General features: G+C 40.6%; 1 protein-coding gene across 1 annotated transcript in view; it reads left to right on the forward strand.

The window, feature by feature from the left end:
- cntn4 (contactin 4) overlaps positions 1 to 23,581 on the forward strand; it is a 144,130-nt gene that overhangs the window by 117,928 nt on the left and 2,621 nt on the right. Inside the window, exons 12-22 of the mRNA XM_063910286.1 lie at positions 3,317 to 3,444; positions 13,626 to 13,801; positions 16,079 to 16,199; positions 17,151 to 17,309; positions 18,134 to 18,283; positions 19,256 to 19,326; positions 21,147 to 21,381; positions 21,662 to 21,777; positions 22,712 to 22,898; positions 22,980 to 23,092; positions 23,175 to 23,343. Coding sequence (XP_063766356.1) covers positions 3,317 to 3,444; positions 13,626 to 13,801; positions 16,079 to 16,199; positions 17,151 to 17,309; positions 18,134 to 18,283; positions 19,256 to 19,326; positions 21,147 to 21,381; positions 21,662 to 21,777; positions 22,712 to 22,898; positions 22,980 to 23,092; positions 23,175 to 23,343 — 1,625 coding nt within the window. The remainder of the gene's footprint in view (positions 1 to 3,316; positions 3,445 to 13,625; positions 13,802 to 16,078; positions 16,200 to 17,150; positions 17,310 to 18,133; positions 18,284 to 19,255; positions 19,327 to 21,146; positions 21,382 to 21,661; positions 21,778 to 22,711; positions 22,899 to 22,979; positions 23,093 to 23,174; positions 23,344 to 23,581) is intronic.

Genomic DNA, 23,581 nt, shown 5'->3' on the forward strand with positions numbered 1-23,581 from the left:
TAGAGGCTCCAATACAGGCCTCCACCCTGCAGTCATGCTACCAATCAGCCATGGCATCTCGGAGTCACTAAGTATTCATGAACGCTGCTGCTCGAAACCCTCAAAATCAGCATCTAATCTGTGATTAGGCACATTGTTTGTATGTTGAATTTTTATGAGCACACGCCCCTTGTTGGATAGCAAGTTAGGGATTTTTGTGAAGACGGCGAGCTCAGATGATTTCACAATTTTAGCACGAGTATTCGTCAGCTGCCATTAGAAGCTCGCTCTAAATTCCAGACCCACACTTAGTTCAAAGCCGCTGCACTCAACGCACAATTTCCTGGCGACTCATTATGTGGATTGTGACAGTTTCCCTCTCACAATGTAGACTTTATCAAACAGATCAAAGACAAATATGTCTGAATGAAACATCAAAACAAGGCTTTCAAGTGCCTTTTTGATTGTGAGGAAGCTTTACAAAGAGGCAACGTCTGCATCTGTTAACAGCATCTCAAAGAGAATGTAAGGAAATAACAAAAACAGCCTTTTACTTTGGACCACGCTGTATTTCCTGCGATTTCCACTTCACAGTGCTCGTGATAGCTGCGCTGTGACTGATGTTATTTGTCTCTTTCATCTTGTCACAGAGCAGGGAGGATCAACGCCGTACAGGCTCCCTCCTCAGAGGCTTGATCTCGCCCAAAACACACACACCTGTGTTTTTTAGGATTACAGGAGTGCTCTTGGCCATCTCCCCTTGTTCAAAATAATCGCCTCCTTTTAGGAGGATTATTGCTGTGTCCATTAAATCTGTGTAAGGCAAAGATGAAAGGAGTGGTTCCTGTGTTCATCTCACCTGTGAATTATTGATACCTGCCCCTCCGTTGGCTCTTCGAGGGGAGGAGGTGGGAAATGTCTCTTTACATAATGGGCACATCGCGCAGACATGTTGTCGGGGCCGTGACAGAGACGAGGGAAGGCATGAGCAAAACTGAAAGGTGTTAATTTTAAGCCTCCATCTCTTATTCACCACCTCTGTGCTACGCTTGACTACTGTGTTTTGACCTCAGCTGCTCTTCTTTAGATTCAGAGTAAAATGATGATCTCTTATACAGACAGTCTGCTCTACTTTCTGTACTGTCGGTGAAAGGGAAATGCCTCCCTAATCTTTATGAGGCTTCAGAAGAAGTTCAACAACATCTTGGCTCCCCAGGGGGAAGACTGAGGATTTTACTCTCTACTAACTCTCTGCTGAGAATCCTCTTACAAGATGTATGGCACACAATTCACATGGTAGCTACTTTGTCCCTGGGGATAAGATAAGATATACAGAGCACAAAAGGTATTCATCTATGATGAGGTATTGGTGTGAGCAGTGCGCTGGTTGCCCTGATGCAAGAGGCTTGTGTGGTAAAGGCTCACTGTTACTTTAAGATAACATGAGGCGTCAGACAACAAACACAGAGAGCCAGCGATGCATTGTAATTAACGTAGAGCAGTTGTTTGAATTGTGCTTACTATGCTCAGGGTTATGGCCAGTTGTCGGACTGCGGTGCCATTTAATGGGCCTTTTTCCTCAATCTATCAGCCCCCAGGTTGGATGTCATTAACTGTGGGCCATCCCACACAGCGATATGCCCCTGTGTAACTGATGGTCATCGCTGGCTACTTGCATTCAGCACTTTTCTCTCAGCCTGACATAAAACCAAAAGCCTCCATTCAGCAGCACCGTGTGGTTTTAGAAGTGTACTCTCTTATACTAACTGTCTCTGCATTTTCCTATCACTTGAAAAAGCCCCATTTAGTCAGTGAAGCAGTGGGGGTGTAACACTGTGTCACACGGTATCAACTGCATTTCACAAGAACATCCAGTTAAATGCATCACTGGTGCCACCAAGAAACACCCCGCTCACATACCATTCACTTCTGGCGCTTAACTCTATCAGCTCAGACTGCAATTGTGTCATCGCTTCAATTATCTTTGTTTTTAATCAATCAACAGCAGAAGAGGAACTGTTTTAGGTTGATTCGAGGTAGTGGACTTTCTATAGAAAGCTTTTGAGTTGATACACAGCATCTGATATGTTGGATTTTAGCCCTGTTGCAGTAATGTGTTTTATATATCAATGCAGAAAAAGGCAGATTCTACAATAGATTGGCTTCATAGTCGGGGCGGAGGATATAGATGGAGGAATTAGAGTGTTAATAAAACTTTCCGGTAATTTAATAAGTGAAAATATGAAATGCTTTTTCTGAAACCTCTGCTTTAATCAGTATCTTTCCTTCCTATGTGTTTTGTTTCCCGAGGTCATTTATATTATTTGACTTTTGATCCTCTTGAAACTCTTGAATCTACTGCATTTCAAATCTCAGAGGGATTGTCTCTATCTTGGGATTGCTTTTATTTTCTATTTCATTTGTTTTGGAAGTTTTTGTGAAGCACTTTGAATTGCCCTTGTGTCTGCAAAGTGCTTTATAAATAGACTTACCTTGCCTCATCTTACTCAGATATATCACTGTTGTTCCTGCGTTTGTGGAAAACACAAGTTTCAGTCCATGTTCGTCTTCTTTTGTTGGTTTGTCTGACATTCAGAGCTCTCTTTTAACCTCTTTCCTTCTCTAAAGTACTTATTTCATGGGATTGACTGCACACAGTTCCCTGCTTCTCCTTAGCAACGGTCTGTTGTTCTTAGCAACGGGCTGTTAGCGAAAAATAACAACAGGCTGGAGTTTCCAAATTGACCAATCATATCGATTATTCAATTAAGTTGGAACTAAACATAATTAAAACACTTCTCCCCAGTAAATCAGTTTGTTTGTCTTGTAATTCAGATGAACAGAGCAATTTACAGGCTACATCTTTAAACAACCTTCCCCCCCTCACAATCAGGCTGACTTCATATTTACAGTTTGCAGATTCAGCAGAGCATTTCAGCTCATTAAAATGCAGTGTGCTTTGATGAGTTGGTCCACCCTTGATTTCCCAGAGTAGCTTGCTTCCAAGGGCAACATTTCCATTTTTGCTTGTTATTAAGAAAATGTCAAATTTGTGTTAAGGCCTTTTGACCTTTTTTGAAGCACTTGTGGTCTTTGTAGAAAGGGCATAATACTACAGTTGTCCTAGATATTTTAAAGTCATGTGCTGAATTATTCACGCCCTGGAAATGCTATCCTATTTCTCATTGTCATCTGCATAGATACACAACTTAATAGAAGACACGGCTGCAATGTCAACCCTAGTTAAAACAGCTCAAAGTGTACGGTGCGTGCATGGCAAAAATAGTCACTAAAAGCCAGTGCCACAGCAGTGACATCCTTTTCTTCTTACCTGCAGGATCTCCATCTTGGACAATGGTAACCTTCGCATATGGAATGCAACCAAATCTGATGCAGGCCTCTACACCTGCATGGCACGAAACCAGTTTGGCGTGGCAAGCAGCACAGGAAGTGTCACCGTAAAAGGTATTTCTTATCCTCTCTCTGGATTTCATCACTGTTTCATCTGTACACCTTTTCCAGATGCATGTTTTCCCCTGTGACGTCAGGTAGAGTTTTGTTGATGTTTCATTCCTGCTGTTACCTGTAAAACTAACCTGAGGTCTTTTCATAAATAAATACAGAGACGGATATGGAGAGGACTCTGGACTCAGATTTTTGAAACAGGGCCTTTTGTCTGTGCTGTCATCACTGGAGAGACACGTTGGTTGCCAAGCATGTTTTCCAAGGTGTTGAAAACATTCAGCTCACTGCTTTAGTGCCTCCAGAACTGACAGAGGATATGTTGTGTTAAAAAAGCGGAGTGTTGCTTGATCATATCGCCTGGGGATTGTATTTTTGCTATGGTGCTAAGACTTATTATCCCTTACAACAAAGCTACTCTACCATCAATAAGGCTTTTAATATTTCAAATGTTTTCTTAGCTGACCTTGCTTTTGCAGATCTTTTGTGTGAAATATCTATTACTCCCTTATTCCACACAATAGCCACAACTGTTCATAACTGAGCATACACTGATAATGGAAGCTATATCTGCATGTTCTATCCTCCCTTTGACCTCTGCAAATGAGCCTCTAAACTATTTAAATGACCAAATTGAGAATGCCATTGATATCCTTAGGTGAAACCCCATCTAGCAAACAAAAAGCACCATGGACAAAATGCGGAATTGATAATGGTCCTGTAAGGGGAAAGCAGAAAAGAGACAGACAAATACCTCAAATGTCCCTTGACATATTTTAAATGATACTCAAAATGTACATTTCAGAGCCGAGGAGAAAGACGAGCAAATCTTTCTTCATCCATTGAAATATTGACATTACTGACCCTAACCCTGCTTTTGACACAGTTGACTATACAATACTACCAGACCAACTACGATTAGCTCTCAAGCACAGTGCTAAGGTGGTTGAATCTTCAGGAAAGAAACCATGTTATCTCTGTCTTCAAATATGAATACCAGAACACCTTCAGGATGTGTGAGGTTCCCCATAGCTCAACCCTGGGGCCACTTCTGTTCACATAATTTCATTAGACCACCTTGTACATATTACCTGTTGTAAGTGTGCCGACAGCACTCAAATGTACCTTGATCTGTCACAAAGTGAGAGTCCAAAAGATTCTCCCTGCAAGGCAAACAAACAAAAGAGGATTAGGTGTCCCAGGTCTCTCTCCAGCTAAATGGTCGTTAGTGAAAACAAAGGAAGGCTGAAAGTTATTGTGCGTCTCGAGGGAAGTCAGAGATGTTTCTGTAGTGATGGAAAAACTTTACCAGTTATGTCCAATGACAATTACAAAGTTTTCAAGGCAAGAATCTGAGGATATTTGTTCAGTCACAACTGAGGAACTAAGCCTTGCTTTCATTTCTTGCATGTTAGATTACTGAAATGTCCGTGTCTCTAATCTCCCCCTTGTAAGGACTCTAGCAGTGGGTTTCTAAATGTGCTGAACACAATACACCAGTTCTTTGATCTCTTTCAGTATTTCAGAGTAAAAGTGTATACTGGTCCTCGTCTTTAAATCTCTCCGGACGCGTCTCTTTACGATCGGAACCCTCTCAGCCTCTGAAGTCATCAGGTAGAAGGCCGCTAACAGTAACCAGGGTGCAAATAAAAACAGAGAAGCAGCATTTAGTAACTGCTCACCACGGAGCAGGAAAAAAATATAGAGGAACTTTTACCACCTTCAGATTCAGGTTAAAAACGTTTAATGCACCTCCATTTGCTGAACCTAAAATACTCATCACGAACAACATGAACTTTATTTCTACGATAGTGCCATTGCTATATCTTTAAAAGGGGTTCTCTTATTTACATTTCTATGGGTTTTTATGCTGTTTTTGAGCTATAAAAATAGCCTTACCTCAATTGACGATGCATTTAAGCTGCCTTTGCATCGGTGTTTCTGTTCTGTGCACACTGCATTTTTTCCTGTACTCATACTCATTTCCACTGGGGAGAGTTTTCTCACCTCCTTTAGTTCCTGGGGGATTTGCTCACACATTGAGTGACCTATACCCTCACTGGGAGGTTTTATTCACAGAGGTTGCACAGTTCATTTGTGTGTTCATTGCTGACGTGACCTCCCTCATTGGCTTGCTTATGCAGTATTATAAAATGATTGATCTTCTTTGTAAAGGCTTTTGGAAGAAATGCTCGCGCTTGAAATTTCCAAGCATGAGCATTTTCTAAAGCAGCGTGGTTTAGTATCGATTTAGATGTATATCGCACCATATAATTGGACGACTTGCATCAAATATTTTTGGACAAATCAGACAGCTGCCGTGAAAAATTCATTCAGATCCTTTTATTATTTATAGAGATGGTGGTAACCAGACAATTGGTTGCCGGTGATGGGGTTTAGAAGACCTTTCACCTGTTAGAAATGAATTGCACGGGTTAAAACTAATAAAGTGCCGCCAAATTCCGTCCAATTCCCCGGACCATATGATGAGAGGTGCTGTATGTTTTCCACCACTCTCTGAAGTGAAATCCTTTTTCTCATAAAGTCTGAAAGACGGAGCTTCTCTTTCCCTTTCCTTAGTTTATGATTCTTGCTCAAAGGGTTCAATCCGTTTAATTGTCTTTCTTCTACGAGGCGGCGATCTGTAAAGCCTTTTGAAACGCTGTGTCAACAACACGGCACTCTCAAATCAGTTCTTTTTCCTTCTCATGTAAAAGTATGAATTCTTCCTAAACCCAGCCGGCGAGTGTTTGAATGAATACTTTAAAAATCATTGATTCATGTTAATGTGAATAACAGCAAGAGGAATGTCCTACTGTATATTTACAAAAACATCACATAATGGAATAAAACAAAACAACTCTAGACCAGCTTTTCTCTTCTTTAAATCACTATCAGGGCATGTTTCCTTTTTCTGTTGAATTATAAAAGACAGAGTGCATATTTTATGAATGCTTGGAAGTCAGCAGCAGTCAAGGATGTGGGGAGGCTAGCTTAGAGTGCACCTTGCAGCTGAATTATGCTGATGCCTCTCACTCCAATCGAAGACCCTGCCTACAAAAATAATCAGTAACCTTTGCATAATTGAAGCTTGGAATTTAACTGATTTCTAATGTCAGTGTGTTTGTATTTTCACATGTTCATTGCTGTGAAATGTAAAGCGCAGAGCTCGACTTTGAAGCATAACAAAAAGTACAGCACTGCTACATGCTGCCTGTTACACTCCCCTTTACCCATTTATCACACACTGTGAAATGAAAATGGTAGCGAGCCCCCCCAAGCCAATCAGTGTGCACGAAGGGGGGAGAAACCCTCCGCTCTCTCTGTAGGTTCAGGTTGATGGCCTATATGTGATTTTCCAATCAAGCTGCAAGGAAACACGCCTGCGTATGTCTTCTCAGCATAAATAGATGCCTGCTGTTATCCACTTATTATTCCTGTGAAAGGGAATATGGCTTTTATTTGACACCCTCTTTCACTTGCTTCCCTTTCCATCATCATATGTTAAAACTGTTTTTTCTGAGGATGATGTACAATTGTTCCTGTATGTGATCTCGTGCTTTCCTGTCACAATCGATATTGTTTGGAAAATGGGATGGGGTAATTTACATGCACTATTTCATTGAGGATTGCAAACCTGTTTAGCGAGGAGAAATGTGTTTTGCAGGAGCAGCCCTTATGGGAGATGACAGTAGTTTATTCAAATTGACTTTGGTGATATGAATGCTGAAAAATACCTGTCAAAAAGCATTCAGCCTCTCCCGCTGTGAATAAGCCAGCTAGCAAACAGCAGCAGCGCCGTCACAACAGATGAGCCCTGTTAATGTCCCCATTATTCCAACACTGGGGGGGATATTAGCAGATTAATTGCACTTGATTATAGGCCCGCTCCCTGAATTTTGATTACACTGGAGATGAGCCGTTGCAATTACGGCGCTCCTCCGATCATTACAGATGGTCAGTGAACTCAAAACTTCTGAGCTCTGACTAAGTTTACTTCTGTTTGCCACTCCAAACCCTTAAATGGGAAGGGGTTGAGTCGAAGGGAAGAAGAGTTGTTGAAGGAAAAAGGTTATGCCAACAAATTTCATTAGATATGTATTAAACGCATTGGTTCTGTCGCAGCTTGACTACTGGTTTGTAATTTGGACCGTTGCTTCACTGATTTAAACACAGTACACAAGTGTGTAACAGTGCTCTGACAGAACTAAAGACATGCTTTACAAACTGAGCTTTTTAACTTTCAGGCAGAGATACTCTTTACTTTGTTGATTATTTTCAGGACTGTAACTGGGCGGCATATCACAGTATTTATGTATTTGCTTCTGCTTGGTCGTGCAATGCGAGAATGGCTGTTTGTCTAAAGTATTTTCACCCCGGCAACACGTACAGTACCTTGGATCCAGGGTTTTGATCATCGACCTGAAGCCCCCGATTTACCACTGTTTGTAATGGGACCATGTCTTTGGCCAGATCGTGTTTGGGATATCGTTCCATCTTGTCCAAATGCGTCTTGAAGCGACGCTTGACTCGACTATACTTAAGACACCAGCGTTGCTTGTTGAAGCAGATCTTATTGTCATACCTTTTTTGTTCTCCAATAAGTGAATATCATTTGATAACTCTGCCGGTGTGCAATAGGAGGAATCAGTTGTAATGACTTGACTGACTTTGCCTTTTTTTTACTCTCTCTTCTTGTGTGTCACATGTATCTCAATTGCTACTACGCTTGGCGCTGTACCCTGGCATGCATTTCAGCTCGAGCGCCCTTTTTCAACGGTATTGCGGTATATGAAAAATCCATATCATACGGCATCAAGTTCACGGTATTCGGTTTGAAACGGTATACCGCTCAGCACTATGTTTACACACAATGTGCAACAGGAATAAGGCTTTTGTCCCCTAACACAAAAACAAATATTGAACAAAAAAAGTTGAATTATGGTAGTTAGAATTCCTTGCTGTTGCATATTTTTGAAGATAATATTAAAGGTGCCATAGAATGTAAAACTGTATTTACCTCGGCATAGTTGAATAAGGAGAGTTCGGTACATTGAGCTGACACACCGTGAACCTCAAACACCATTGTTTCCTCCTTCACGTGCACATCATGAATATGCATATCACAGCGGTAAAACGGGCGAATTACAACAACCCCTGTGTGTGACGTCACACACGGTAGTCCAGCCCCAACATTTGCATACACCAGCTGCTGGAAACACTAACGCTAACACTCACCACGCCGTAACGTTGCTCTCCAATCTCCGACCAACCGGCTGTTCTTCAAACTCATCGGTTTCCTCCTCCAATAAAGACTCAAACATGTACGGTTGGATGCCAATAGCCTCCATGGTTCATCTCTCACAGTTTCGCAAACTTCACTTACTTCTGTGGGCTCTGAGGCAGCCATGGATTGCTCCTTGTAAACCAGCCAATCAGAGCAGAGCTCGTCATCATTATTTAAATGAGCCCCCAAATAAGGCAGTTCAGCTTGTTTCATTCTAGGACCAAATCATAGGGTTATAAATGGGCCTGTAAAACCACATCTGGACATTTTTTGGATCAACCAAAGTTATATACCTTCTTTGTAGACATCAGAGAACAATTTCAAATACCAGATAGATGCATTTTATGGAACCGTTAGAGATTTTTTCAAACTAGGAAGATGGCCCTGCTTTATTTATGTGTGGCTCTTGATGATCTTGAAGGTATAAGACAGAAGTAATATCATGGATTCATGAACTTGGATGTTAAAACATTCTAATTAAAACCAAAGTCAGGAAGGCGCTTCTCCAAGGAAACCCTTTTGACTATGTTGACTGCCAGCAATTATGTAAAAACAAATGCAATGTGTTTCTCCTAACCGCCGTATCGAAACATAATAGGCAACCATCTGTCAGTGATGACCTGAAGGTGGCTACAGATGTGCCACTGCAGAGCCTTCAGGTAACAGTAATGAGTGTGTCTTGTTTGTATCTGTTGAGTGATGTACACAAGGGTTTCTTGCAATTGAAGTTTGTCCTTGAAAGACCTTTAGATGTTTTGCTTTGAAACATAAGCAGTTTCAAAAAGTGTTATGAAAGCATTCTTTGTGGTTTGTTAATATGAAAAGCAAGAGCAAGGCAAAACTGAGGATGGAACGACCTATGTTGAGAAAAGGTTACAGCACTTTGGTATTCTAAAATGACCCGATGATATTCTGAGGATTCAAGGTCTGTTTCAGAAACACAGACTTTCGAGTACTTTAACTTCAAAAAAACCTTTTAAGAAAAAGCCTTTGACCTGCCGCTGAACAACATTTTGCTTCTATCTTGAACCTGCATACCTCCACATCATGAATCTCAGTTTGAAAGACTAACAAGGTGAAGATTTTCTCTGGTACATTTGTTTTTCTACAATGACTCGGCCCATGGCTCTTCGATGCTCTCCTCCATGCATTATTCAAGCTCATCTTGTGTGGAAAACTACAGAGTGTCAATACACTCAAGAAGAATTCATGCTCACCCTTACAGCTTGGAGGGATTGACCACAGGGTGCGGAGAGAAGTATGAAGTATGAGTATTATTCCTGATGACTGCTGTTTGTAGGAAGACTGGTCTAACTGGACGTGTGTGTACACCAAGGAAGGACTCGATTGGTAAATGTTAGCTCTCTTTCTGCTTTCTGTTCAGCCATATGTTGTGGTTACACAATGAATGTCCCGCTGAGACCAGTGTCAGTAAGTTATATGATTTGACTCCCACACCTTTGGGTTGGTGCTCCAACTTGATGCTTGAATAATAAGATGTAATTTACGCATTAAACAAGGTTCAGACCCAATGCTGAACGGCATTGTTCTCTTATCACATCTCCATGGACATGGAGGGATGGATGTTGGGTCACTCTGGTAAATGGCTTTTTTCCATCATTTCCTGTTAATTTTCCAGGATTTTTCATGAAAGTTCAATCTAATTTGGTGCTGGTTGTATTGAATATAGGTCAATATAAACCAAGTTAAGTATTCATTAATTAATTATTTATGAATAAGAATATTTTATTTTCCTTATATGGGGAATTGCTAGTTGAACACTCTCTTTAATGTCCCTAAAATCAGCCCATGAATAATAATAATAATAATAATATTAACAATAATAATAATAATCTATAATAATATTAATAATAATAATCAATAATATTAATATTAATAATAATAATAATCTATAATAATAATAATATTAACAATAATAATAATAATAATCTATAATAATAATAATAATAATAATCTATAATATTAATAATATTAATATTAATAATAATAATAATCTATAATATTAATAATATTAATAATAATAATAATAATATTAATAATAATAATAATAATAATAATAATAATAATAATAATAATATTAACAATAATAATAATCTATAATAATATTAACAATAATAATAATAATCTATAATAATATTAACAATAATAATAATCTATAATAATAATAATCAATTGAAAATGGAATGAAAATTATTCGGAAATATTTAGTTTTTATTTCTGAAATTTGAAATCGACCACACATTAAAAAGGTCAATGAACAGCTGTCTAACCCTATTTCCAAAAATGTGTTGTTCTTTTTAATCATATTTTGTTAATACAACTTAAACCAAACATCTATTCTTTAAATGTATTTGCAGACAATCTCTTTTAGTCCCTAAATGGTAATAAAACAACTCCAAAAGTGTGAGACATGAATGGTACAGCCTCCACTTAGAGATTAGTACAAGTGTAATTTATTGCCATACTTTCATCCATGGTTGGAGAAATCATGCTTTGAGCACTTATTATGTATTCAGTTCACACGACACACACTGCTTTGACACTTTTAATTCATTTATGGCTGATAATTCATGTTAAACACGACGACATGTGTTACTAAACGTGACTTTGGAGAGACAGACATTTTCATAATCTCAGCTGAAACCTCAGCAGGTCCTCCTGAGGGGCCAGCGGGTCCTTCTCAGTACATTAACACACCCTGTACCTCGTCTATGATTAGCCCCGCTAAGTGACTGGGTTACTATCCCAGCGTTTACCGTGGCAGCAGGTAACAAGGCATTATACAAGATACAAATCCATCAAATTATCCTCAAGAGCCCAGTGTGGGGTTGTGTAACCAACCTTGGTTGTCCATATAATCTGTCACAAATGATGACAGAGCAGGGTAATAAGGGAGCATATTCCCACCGTCATTGTCACAGTCAATCCCTGGAGGAAGTTAGAGACCACGAGGAGAGGCGTTCATGTTAGGGAAGAAGCAAACACAACAATCCTGCTAGAGAAATAATAAAGGAGACGAATGTTTACAGTTTTTTTCCAGGCATAGTGGAGCACATATTTTTGATTGTGGATTTCCCTAGTGTGAGTTGTCTCCTATTACCTTTTCCAGATCACCATGTTTTGCCAGATGTATCCTACAGCTGTGTCAGATAAACTCAAGTACCTCTTGTGAGTTCATGTCATCTGATATGTAATTGGATGTTCTATTTATTAGACAAAAGTTGATATTGCTGCAATAATATGTTTACACGATCATGGTCGAGCATTTGTACCAATACTTATCCATTCCTTTAGCTATTTACACGTAGTTTGTTTGCCACTCAACGGCTCAAAGGCTTTATCCGTCTTATATTCACATGATAGTTTTGGCATTTAAGTCTTAAATCCAAGTCTCCTCCAACATTGCAAGGATAAAAAAGATATGCATATCAAAAAGGAAAATGAAATATTGTGCAGTGAATAAATACTGTGATGGCGTATCAATTCTGGAATGAATTTACAGATATAGCTAACCCTAACCTTAATTATTTTGAGCTAGCCTGCATATATTTTCCAACCATGTTCTCCCTCTGTTTACCTACTTTAAGCCATTACCAATTTCCTCCTGTTTATGTGTGGCTCTAAATTACTGTGTAGACCTCTCTGCTCTCTTGCTAATTAGTTCTCAAAATGACAGAAGGCCTATTATGCATATATGTTTAACCACATTAGTTGAGTTTGTCAAAAAGTATTTAGTGTATTCCCTAGCAACTGAAAATCTATCCCAGGAAACTCTGAATTTAAAGTGTATTCATGAAAAAAACATCAAAACAGATGTGATATTTATAACCTGTTGCATTTTTTAGGTTTTCTTTTTCCCCTTCTCTGTTTGTTCTTCATCGTGTAGCCGCCTTTCAGAAGACAGACACACAGAATAACCCCCTTTGTGTTATTACTACATGCTTCCTGGACTGTCATCGCTCACCATTTAGCCCCTCCAAAAGAGGACTGGGTGCTCTTTCGTTGTGTATATGACAAAACCCACCAGCTGATAGCATTCTGGCCTGGTATCAGAAAATCACGAGATAAATCACATTGGGAGCGTATGGTGGTGGTGGTGGTGGTGGTGTGTGTGTGTGTGGGTGTGTGTCGCAAAGAGGGCCAATTCAATGGAGGTATCGAATTCACTCTGGATGAAGACTGCACTGCCGGCACTTTCAACATGAATCTATGCCTGTCCAGGGATCATTTGCCATGGTTAATTTAGTATGTGTGCACAGAGTGGCAATTTCAACCAAGTAATCACAGCACCCCCAAGAGGGAGACCGGTGTTGTACACTAAAGAACAAAGCCTCCCCTACTCATCTCGCCTCTCTCATGTCCTTCCACTTTCCTCCTCCTCCTCCTCCTCTGCTGCTCACACACAAGTGCAGATAAGGGACGCTTGCCTTATTCCCTTGTGATGCCTTTGTAATGCAGTGCAGGCTTGAAAAGACAGTAGCGGCGTCTGGAAGAAGCGCTCACACGCTGTTTGCTGTTTGGTGCGTTTTGGGAATTTCTAAGGGGAATTTGCAGGAGTTTCAGGCTGAAGGCTGAGCTGGCAGTGACACACGGAAAATTCCCAGGATGCAGGAGAGAAACATTTCAGTCCCCAGACAAGCTTAGGCCGAAGCTAATACCAGTTATTGTAGCTGTGCGCCCTAGTTTGCTGTGAGCTCTGTCCCATATATCCTTCTATTAACTCAGTCTGACATATCCATAAGAATGATGGAGGGGCTTGGCTTTCTTTTTTTTTTGCAAAGCCATTTCCCCTTCCTGTGCTGAATAGTAAGGCCTGTAAAAAAAAGAGGGGCAGAACAGTGTGTTTGATCAAAACATACATTGTGTGTGTTTTCAGAGGCGACCTTCATCACCACCCTGCCGACCACGCTGGACATCACTGTGGGGGAGAGCGTGGTCCTGCCCTGTCAAGTGAGCCACGACCCGTCCCTGGAGCTCAAGTTCACCTGGTTCTTCAACGAGCAGGTCATCTACTTCGGGAACCATGGGGGATTTTTTGAAAAAGTGGGAGGTGTAAGTATATAATCTAATGTTTCCTGACAACCAGCAGGCTGTGTTGCTGTAAAGACAGGTTTTCCATTCATACACAATTAAAGATGCAGCCAGGGGTTTTAAATCAGGTTGCTTCATTGTCATGATGATTAGATTATGTATACTTTCACTAGGTATGAAGCAACTTAAGGGATTCCTTTGCATGAGGCATTGCTTTCCTAAGCCTTTATTATACATACCACTTGACATACATTGTTGAATATTGATAGTGGATGTACACATCTATCAAATGTACCTAGCTTACCTGTTACATGGAATTCAAATGAGAAACAGCAGCTAGTAGCAGTGCTAATCGAGGCCACAGGTAGTGATAAATCACCTGTTTGTGTCTCAAATTGCCAACAGACCGTGTAGCTTAAAGGCATACACGCCCCCTTAATTAGATAAAGTTTGCATAACAATGAACAATTAAAATTAGCATTTATAACAAAAAGAAAAGCAGCATAAGTAGAGGAAGCACAAGATAAAAGTTGTTTTCGCATAAACAGCATAAGGAACGGTAGCATAACTTAATCAAACTAACATAATAATGAAGACTGAAATATTAGCATATAAAAGCAACATTAGAATAACCAAATAAAAGTAGTGTAAAGAACTAACAGTAAAAGGAATATAAGTAAATGTAAATAACGTTTACTGTAACAAAATATGAAATGATAGCATTAAAAAGTAACGTTAGCATAACAAAATAAAACCAGAAATCTTCTAGTGGCTCCAGAGCTAGTAGCAATGCTAATCGAGACTACACAAAATGGTGATAAATCACCTCAAACCGCCAACAGATTGTGTAGCTTAAAGGCATACACGCCCCCTTACTTAAGTAAAATTTGCATAACAATCAACAAGTAGCATTAGCGTTGATAACCAAAAGAAAAGCAACGTTAGCATAACAAGACCAAAGTAGTTTTAGCACTATAACAAAGCGTTAGCATAATAAAGTACAGTAGTGTTAAGTATGAAAGAATTAAAGTACTGTTATCATAGACAAATTAAAGTAGCGTTAGCAACACAAAATAAAAGTAAGCTCAACTTATACTAATGTCAGATCAGAGAAGCTGCCTCATTAGCATCGTTGTTTGAACTTCATGCTGTCGTCCATCAGAATATACTTCACTAGATTTAAACCAGATATGGTTCATACTGTGTGTGTTGGATCTCATTACATACCATAGTGTATTCAAGCTTATATTAAACTGTAAATACAAGACGTGCATTGAGAGGGAGTCATCCGTCTGTGATTTCCTTTTGAAATATCATGAATGTGATAAAACGCTAAAGTTTCCATCCAGAGAAATCAGTGTGCACCTTTATCAGCTGTCACCACCAGTCCCTCTGAAAGTTCAAATGAAACTTCAGTGCGGTCTCCTTTTACATAATATAGATAAGTCTGTTCAAAACTACCCCCCCCCCCCCCCTTCGTTATGTTGAAGAATGCTCTTTTCATTAGTGCCACTGTGCTCTTCTGCTACATGAAAAAGACATTGATTTATTTTTCGACCCCCTTCAGAAATTCCATTGAACAAAGGTCAAGAGGTGACTGAAGATTCATTGGTACATCAATACCACACTTTCTCTTTTCTTTCAGCAGGGTCATAATGCATTCAGCCGCAGTGCAGAGGGAATGTTTGTATCAAGTGTATTATTTATGGGCTGAAAATTGCTGCCTGTGGTTTATTTTAAAAATAAATTTACATACACGCCCTGCAACCAGTCTTAGTCAGCCGCTATACTTTAAAAAGGTGTGTAGCTTACATCCCAGCATGTGATACTCAGGACTATTTCCCCCTCCCCAAAAAAATCAAGGCTCCTTCGAAAACTGCAGGAGTGGAGAAAAAGATACTGAGATTTCTTTGCTGTTTCGTTCAGGTGCTTCTTATACCCTCGTTTACAGTCTCCGGTCTCTAATCAATTGCTGTTCATCTGATCTTACATTAATTAAGCTAGCAGCCACTTCATAGTTATTCTTACTGCCATTGTGCCAAAGCTTTTCGCATGTCAATTTATTTCACAACCTGCTGTGCTCTGACGAGATGATAATGTAGAAGTGGGGATTGCAATTAGAGATGGTATAAAAAGCTCCCCTAAAGAACCAACTTTCAGACCAGTCATTAAACCAGGCTCCTTACTGTACCGATGTCAAGCTGTCATGTTCCTGTAATTACAGTATAGTGCAGTGTAAGAGGTATTTCTGGGTGCTTATGGAACTGTGTGTGTGTTTGTACATGTTTGGAATAACAGCAGCATTCGGCAGGAGACATTATGATCCGAAACATCCAGCTAAGGCACGCGGGAAAGTACACGTGCGCTGTGCAAACGAAGGTGGACAGCATTTCCATCGCAGTTGACTTGGTAGTCAGAGGTGAGAAACAACACTCGTTCTTTGCTTTCACTGAGAATAACCACACAATTTAAAACACCAAAGACCAGATCGTCAATGTTTAAGGATTGTGTGCACATAATAATGTGTGTTTCGTCGAGTGCTGAAGAAGGAAGGAGTTTCTTAGGCCACGTTATAACCTTGAGAACTTTAACGTTAGCCATTTACAGTACGATATTTGGACATGACCTTGATCTGTTTTACGTAAGCGATTGATAATATGATATAGGAACTTGATATCGTTCCAAAAATATGGACATCATTTTAATCCACTAACTTATCGGGCAACATGCAATATGGACATGACACAGATTACAGTTTAAACAAAAATGCGACCAACATTTTTGCCGTCATGATGCTACAACAAGCTACAGGTTTTCTAGTTTACTATAAATACTGTATCAGACTTAGCCGTGCATAGACACCATTGTTGCTAACAGAAAGTCCATTTTATTCATTGTTTAGCTGCTTTATTTAATTTATATTTAATGTATTAATGAATATCTGAATGTTGTTCAAAAAATAAAATGTATTGCTTTTTCAAAAACAATTATTATTATTATAAATGACATAAAATTGTCTCAAAATAAAAAATGATTACCAGAACAATAGTATGTGCAACAAAAGCAGTTGTCGTGACAAACCTAGAGTTTGATATTGATTAATAAGACGGAATGAAAAAGGCATCCACATAGAAATGTCTCTCTTCAAGGTTTAAAGGAAATGTATTGTTTAATTATACCGAACGGCTCCCAGAGGTTTCAATAACTTCTCTGTCGTAGCTGCAGGTATTAAAACCACCGTGACTCTCTCTACCGTCTTCCCATTTCTCCCTGATTTACATTTCCTCCCCATCACTCGTCATCCTCTCTCCTCCGTCTGCCTCTCTATCTCTCTCTTCCTCCTCCCATGCCTGGCCATGCCATCTATCAGGTCCCCCGGGGCCCCCTACCAGCATCCAAGTAGAAGAAATCACTGATACCACAGCCTCTCTGTCCTGGAGGCCTGGTCCCGATAATCACAGTCCAATTACGGCATACACCATCCAGGCCAGGACACCATTTTCCCTCGGGTGGCAGGCTGTCACCACAGGTAAGCTCTCTCCAACCAGCCGTGGCCGCCTCCAATCACATGGAGGGGGGGCCGCTCTTCATTCTGCCTCGCCTGTGAGAATATTGGAGATGTAATTTTACCTCAGACCCCAAATGTTGCACAATTGTAGGACGACAATTGACCGCCATTTTATCTCACTCCTGGGAGTACAGAAAAAACGTGGCTCTCATCATAATGATGAAGCTTGTTGCAGAGGCCGTTATTTGATAGTGTACTTAAGTGATAGCTAAGCTTTCATTTCTCCCCACATACCGCTTTAATGGGGCTCAGGATTCATGGGTGATCGGTATAATGTGCATTTTTGCCTCTCTGTGTACCTCTTTTATTGCTATTTTTGCGAATTAAGGACACTTTGTTCTAAGATAGGTTTACTGGCCTCATTGATTCACCACATCAGGATCATATATTTGATACAGAACTACATGATGACCTTGCAGGTAGACAGAGGAAATTGACTTCCTGTCATTTCTTATAAAATCATTTATTTTTCCTGCAAGATTTTGTTATTATTCCAGCAACATACGCACCTTTTATGATAGAGAAAGAGATAAAGAATTATCTCCAGATAAGAAAGTCAATACTGATTCTTTGCTATTGTTGTCTTGTTTTTGTTGTTTGTTACTGTGTGCATTATGTGTCCTTTTGAGATATTACACCTGTCCTGTGAACCTGTAGTGAAGTCTTACCAGGTTTGTCAGCCTGGAGCACAGTCTGTTGCCGATGCTAAGCCGACACACACACAAGGAAAACACACACACACAGTATTTTGAAACTGAAGGGGCGCAATGTTTGTTTTATGCCAGTTCCTGAGGTGGTGGGAGGCCACCGACTGACAGCTACAGTAATAGACCTGAGCCCTTGGGTGGAGTATGAGTTTCGAGTCCTGGCAAGCAACACCATCGGGACCGGAGAGCCCAGCAAGCCCTCCAAACAAGCAAGGACGAAGGGGACCTGTATGTACTGCATGAGAATAAAAACAACTTTCCTTGTGCCTCTTCAAAAATATATATCTCGTGTTGGTCTGTTTTTTTATTTTTAAACCCATGGCAATTTTAATTTCTTAGTAATATTGACAATGCTTTCTTGCCAAGAGTCCAATGAGAAGATCAGAAGTAGGAGGATACATCCAGGATATGCTAGCTTAGCTTAGCGTAGAGGGTAAAAACAGCACCTCTAAAGCTCAACAGTTTCTTATCTCTTTTACTCATTACAAAAAAAGGTCAAATTCACGATACTAAAACTTGTACTTGTTCAACTTCAGTTTGGATTTCATATAAGAAACCAACTTTTGGTGAAATCGGTTAGCTTAATGGCTGGTAGGCGGATGTAGTTCATTTCTGACAAATGTCTGTGATCCGATACCTGCATTCAAATGAAGATCTGGTCGTGGATATATTCTCTCTAGTCTAATTTCATTAGCGTGTCAACATTAACCAGCACACAGAAGAGAAAGTCTTGGCCTGTTATCCTAATATACGTTGGCTACACAAGAACCTAAGAAATATTTGAAGGCAAATCATCGTGAAACAGTTAGCCGATGCATCCCGAGATTGCCTCAGGACAGAGCTCTTTGAGATGCAGATTTGGTGTTGGGTGTGGTCAATCCTGCAGCACAAGAACGCTGAAATTATATTCAAACTCGACAAACAAATACAAAAATCAGTAATGTACCAAACATATTTTGTCTCTTAAGTTGCTTTTGGTTTTTAAAACGCATCACAGGCTGGAAACGTCAGCAAACATGACTCAGTTTTGAGAAGTTTGCTGATATCTTAAAGGATTTCTGCATGTAGAAGTTAAAATATCCAACAAAGTCACCTCTCTCTTTACCATTTGGAAGTAGCAACAAGAAAAAATGATTACTTGTGCATTCTCAGCGTCGTGTGAAGTCAACAAGGCTAAGCTGATCTGTCTTCTTTCTCCAGCTCCGAAGGTCACACCAGCTAATGTGAGTGGAGGCGGTGGCAGTCGCTCCGAATTAGTCATCACATGGGAGGTAAGCATGCTTGCTCAGGACCCCTTCACCCATGGAGGAGAGAGCCAGACGCTATTATTCTTTGTGGATCTGGGCCTCTGTTTCATTAATAACAGCTGGATGGATTAATGTATGGCATTTCATTTTTAAGAACAGAGAGGCAATAACTGCTTCTGTCACCCTAGGGGAGAGAAAAATGCTTTTGAGGTTTCAATAAGATAATTAAACTCAATGGCTCCGTCGAAGCCCCAACTTTCTTTCAGTGTGTTTTCCCTTCCTCTCGTTCCTTCCTTCTTTCTTTCCCTACAAAGCTCCTGCATATCAGTCCAGCTCCAACTGCTTATATATTTAATTCAGGCAGCTTAAAATCATTATTCCCCGCTGTGAGACGTTTGACAGAATCTGTGTTGGTGTTTTATTATGCAAGAGCTCCTGTAAAGCCTTCTTTTTGCTTAACGAAGCAACAATTTTGCCTCAGCTCTGGAAATCTTAAGGCTTTTTAACGCATTTTTGGACAAAAAGGCAGTATTTCTTCTCAATAAGGCTTAAATGGAAAAGTTTTAATTACATTTAAGTAAAATCATCCTTTAAAGGTGCCATAGAATGGAAAACTGTGTTTACCTCGGCATAGTTGAATAAGGAGAGTTCGGTACAATGAGCTGACATACCGGTGAACCTCAAACACCATTGTTTCCTCCTTCACGTGCACATCATGAATATGCATATCACAGCGGTAAAACGGGCGAATTACAACAATCCCTGTGTGTGACGTCACACACTGTAGTCCAGCCCCAACATTTGCATACATCAGCTGCTGGAAACACTAACGCTAACACTCACCACTCCATAACGTTGCTCTCCAATCTCCGACCAACCGGCTGTTCTTCAAACTCATCGGTTTCCTCCTCCGATAAAGACTCTAACATGTACGGTTGGATGCCAATAGCCTCCATGGTTCGTCTCTCACAGTTTCACGAACTTCACTTACTTCTGTGGGCTCTGAGGCAGCCATGGATTGCTCCTTGTAAACAAGCCAATCAGAGCAGAGCTCGTCATCATTATTTAAATGAGCCCCAAATAAGGCAATTCAGCTTGTTTCATTCTAGGACCAAATCATAGGGTTATAAATGGGCCTGTAAAACCACATCTGGACATTTTTTGGATCAACCAAGTTATATACCTTCTTTGTAGACATCAGAGAACACTTTAAAATACCAGATAGATGCATTCTATGGCACCTTTAATATGAAAGTTACAAATCAGTATCATCAGCAAAAAGGCAAATATACATTATATTACAAGAAGAATGATTATTCATGAACAATAAACAGGGTCCAAGTATCCATCCCTGTGGGACACCACAAGTAAATCACAGCACATAACTCCAGACATTAACATTTATAAAGTGTCATTAATAATGAGAGACACTTGTAGGTTAGCCCATTAAGGCCATCTTGGGTGGATTCAAAGACCAGGCAGGGCTGAAACAAAAATAAGTAATGAATTCCAGTATCCAGTAGAGGGAGGTCTGAATCTATAAATGCATGAGGCAAGTTATCAGTCTGGACAACAGCTGAGTTCATGGTATCATGCTGAGAGGCACCATACTGTGTAATGGATGTTTCCAGTAATGTTCTTGTGTGCAGAGAATGTTATATTTATACAATGTTTTACAAGCATTACCTCAAAAAATGGAAAGCCTTAATTACAACATGTTTATACACAGTCCACGAGTTACAAAGACCATTAATGGACGGGATGAAATTGCATCGATGAAAGGGATTAATTTTTTAGATTCACCTCTTTTTGGCTTCATCTGTGTTTTTTTTTTTTTCGTGCAGCCGGTCCCAGAGGAGCTGCAAAATGGACCGGGTTTTGGCTACGTTGTGGCTTTTCGACCCCACGGTGCCACCGGGTGGATGCAGGCTGCAGTTACATCTGCCGAAGCATCCAAGTACATCTTCAAAAACGACACCATCCAGCCCTTCTCGCCTTTCCACGTGAAGGTCGGGGTTTACAACAATGAGGGGGAAGGGCCCTTTGGACCTGTTACCACGATCAACTCTGCTGAAGAAGGTGCGTATCATCTCAAGACATACACAACTTGTGAGCGAGTAGCTCTACTTACTGAGCCCTTATTAATGAATGAGTAATTTATTGGATCAATCCAGAGTCGGGAAAGGTAGCAGCAGTGATCATGAAGCCTCTTTTATCAGCGCTTGCAGACGTCTTTCCGATACTTCGCTCCCTCTGTTGTCGGGGTGGAAGAAATCGCTTTGAAAATGTTTTGATTTTCCCTCTTTGACGGGTCATCAAAGCTCAGTGTTATTTCGAAGTCTTTGTGCTTTTCCTCCAGAGCCTGGCCGAGCTCCCACCAGGGTCCGTGCCAAGAGCCTCTCAGCATCCGAGATTGAAGTTTCGTGGAAAGCTCTGCCCTGGAACGCCAGCAAGAAAAGAGTCCTAGGCTATGAGGTGAGCTGTAAAGTATTACCTTGTTTGTGCGTGCGCTCCCATTGGATGTAAATGTGTGCAAGCACATGGCAAATAACGCTGTCGAATCTTGTTCTCTTCTATTATTGATGAGTGTTTCAGGCTTGTGCACCCTGGGCATAGCAGATAATAGCTTGCTGCATGCATAATGGTCCAGCGTAGTCTCATGCCTGTGGGTTTAGTTGTGTTCTTCTTGTTGTTTACCTAAGTACTGTAACCACCCTGATTAGCGTACTGATGCAATACTCTAAGGGATAGAACGTTTAGCTTTCTAATCCACACAACAAAGCAGTTTCAGACACTGGCTTTGCGCTCAGTTAGTTCTTGTCATTTTAATTCAGCTCCTTATTGAAATCCAAGACATGAACAAAGCTTCTGTTTTCTTCCAACGGATTGCATAAAGTGCCAGAATTATGAATTGTTGACCACTCAAAGTCAACGGCGGAGCAGGGCCTGAGCAAACCGTTCCTGTGAGAAAAGACAAATTATATCTGTGCTGCAGAGCGTGCCAGCTATTTCAGCCCTGACAAGCGGGGTGACGAAGGAACTCTGTTATCATTGGAAGTTGATGGCAGGGGGTTTTAGAAGGGTTTTTTTTTGCTTCTCATTCTTAGTTTTTGCTTCCTTTTTCCAACCCTTGTTTGAATATTAGACCTCACTCTTTTACAACATAGCATGACACACGTGTGATGAGCACAACTGAGGCTTGTATCTCGCAGTGAGCAAAAGGTACATGATGTGACATGCTGCTAAAGCTTGTTTTCAGAAAGGTTTCCCATCTCCCGTCCAGTTGACTTCACATCTTCCTGTTTCCAGTTTGCACTTCATTGACAGGGTGTAACAGAAAGCTTTTAAGGTGTCTGTTTTTTTTTCTTCCTTGTGTTCACGTCTGCCGTTCTGCCCTGTTGCTTTTCAGCTGAGGTACTGGACTAGAAGTGAAAGGGAAGACACGACTAGTGTGCTAAGGACTGTAGGAAACCAAACGTCTACCATTATCCGCGGGGTAAAAAGCAGCACCACGTATTACATCTCTGTGAGGGCGTATAACACCGCTGGCACAGGGCCTCCCAGCCCCACGGTCAATGCTACCACCAAAAAACCACGTAAGTATCAGATCTTATTATAACCCTCTGCCTTTGTTCAGCTTTTTATCGAGGTACATAATGTGTTTTCTCTGCTTTCAGCGCCTAGTCAGCCACCAAGTAAAGTGATGTGGAACACATCAAACTCCAAGATTATATTGAACTGGGAGCAAGTCAAAGCCCTCGAGAATGAGTCAGAGGTCACTGGTTACAAAGTAAGCACGCAGTCTATTGGTTTGATCGGAAAATTGTGTTTGTTGCTTCTGTGCATGACTCCTTGACCCCGTTCGTTTCCAGGTGCTGTACAAGAAGAACCGACACAGCCGCCCCAACGTCATGGAAACCAACACGACCTCTGTGGAGCTGGCCCTGCCCACCGATGAGGATTATATCATCCAGATAAAGCCATTTGGAGAGGGAGGGGAAGGCAGCAGTAGCAGGCAGATCACCATCCCAAGGATACCAGGTCAGTGGAGAGCTAGTTAGTGCCTCCCTCGTGACTCAGCTGAATAATACACTCCCCTGCTACTATCTGGCCGAACACATTAACCATCATCATCTCCAAAAAGAACAGAAAGAGTGGAGAAAGTAATGAGCTACATGTGAGACATTTGTGTAATTATGGCCGTTACGTGAAACCATAAAGCAAGCGTTGCATGAAAAGTTGAGCAATTTATTTAGAATGCTTTCGATGTTTCATTTCA

Source organism: Eleginops maclovinus, chromosome 20 (assembly GCF_036324505.1).
Source record: "Eleginops maclovinus isolate JMC-PN-2008 ecotype Puerto Natales chromosome 20, JC_Emac_rtc_rv5, whole genome shotgun sequence".
Taxonomy (NCBI): Eukaryota; Metazoa; Chordata; class Actinopteri; order Perciformes; family Eleginopidae; genus Eleginops; species Eleginops maclovinus.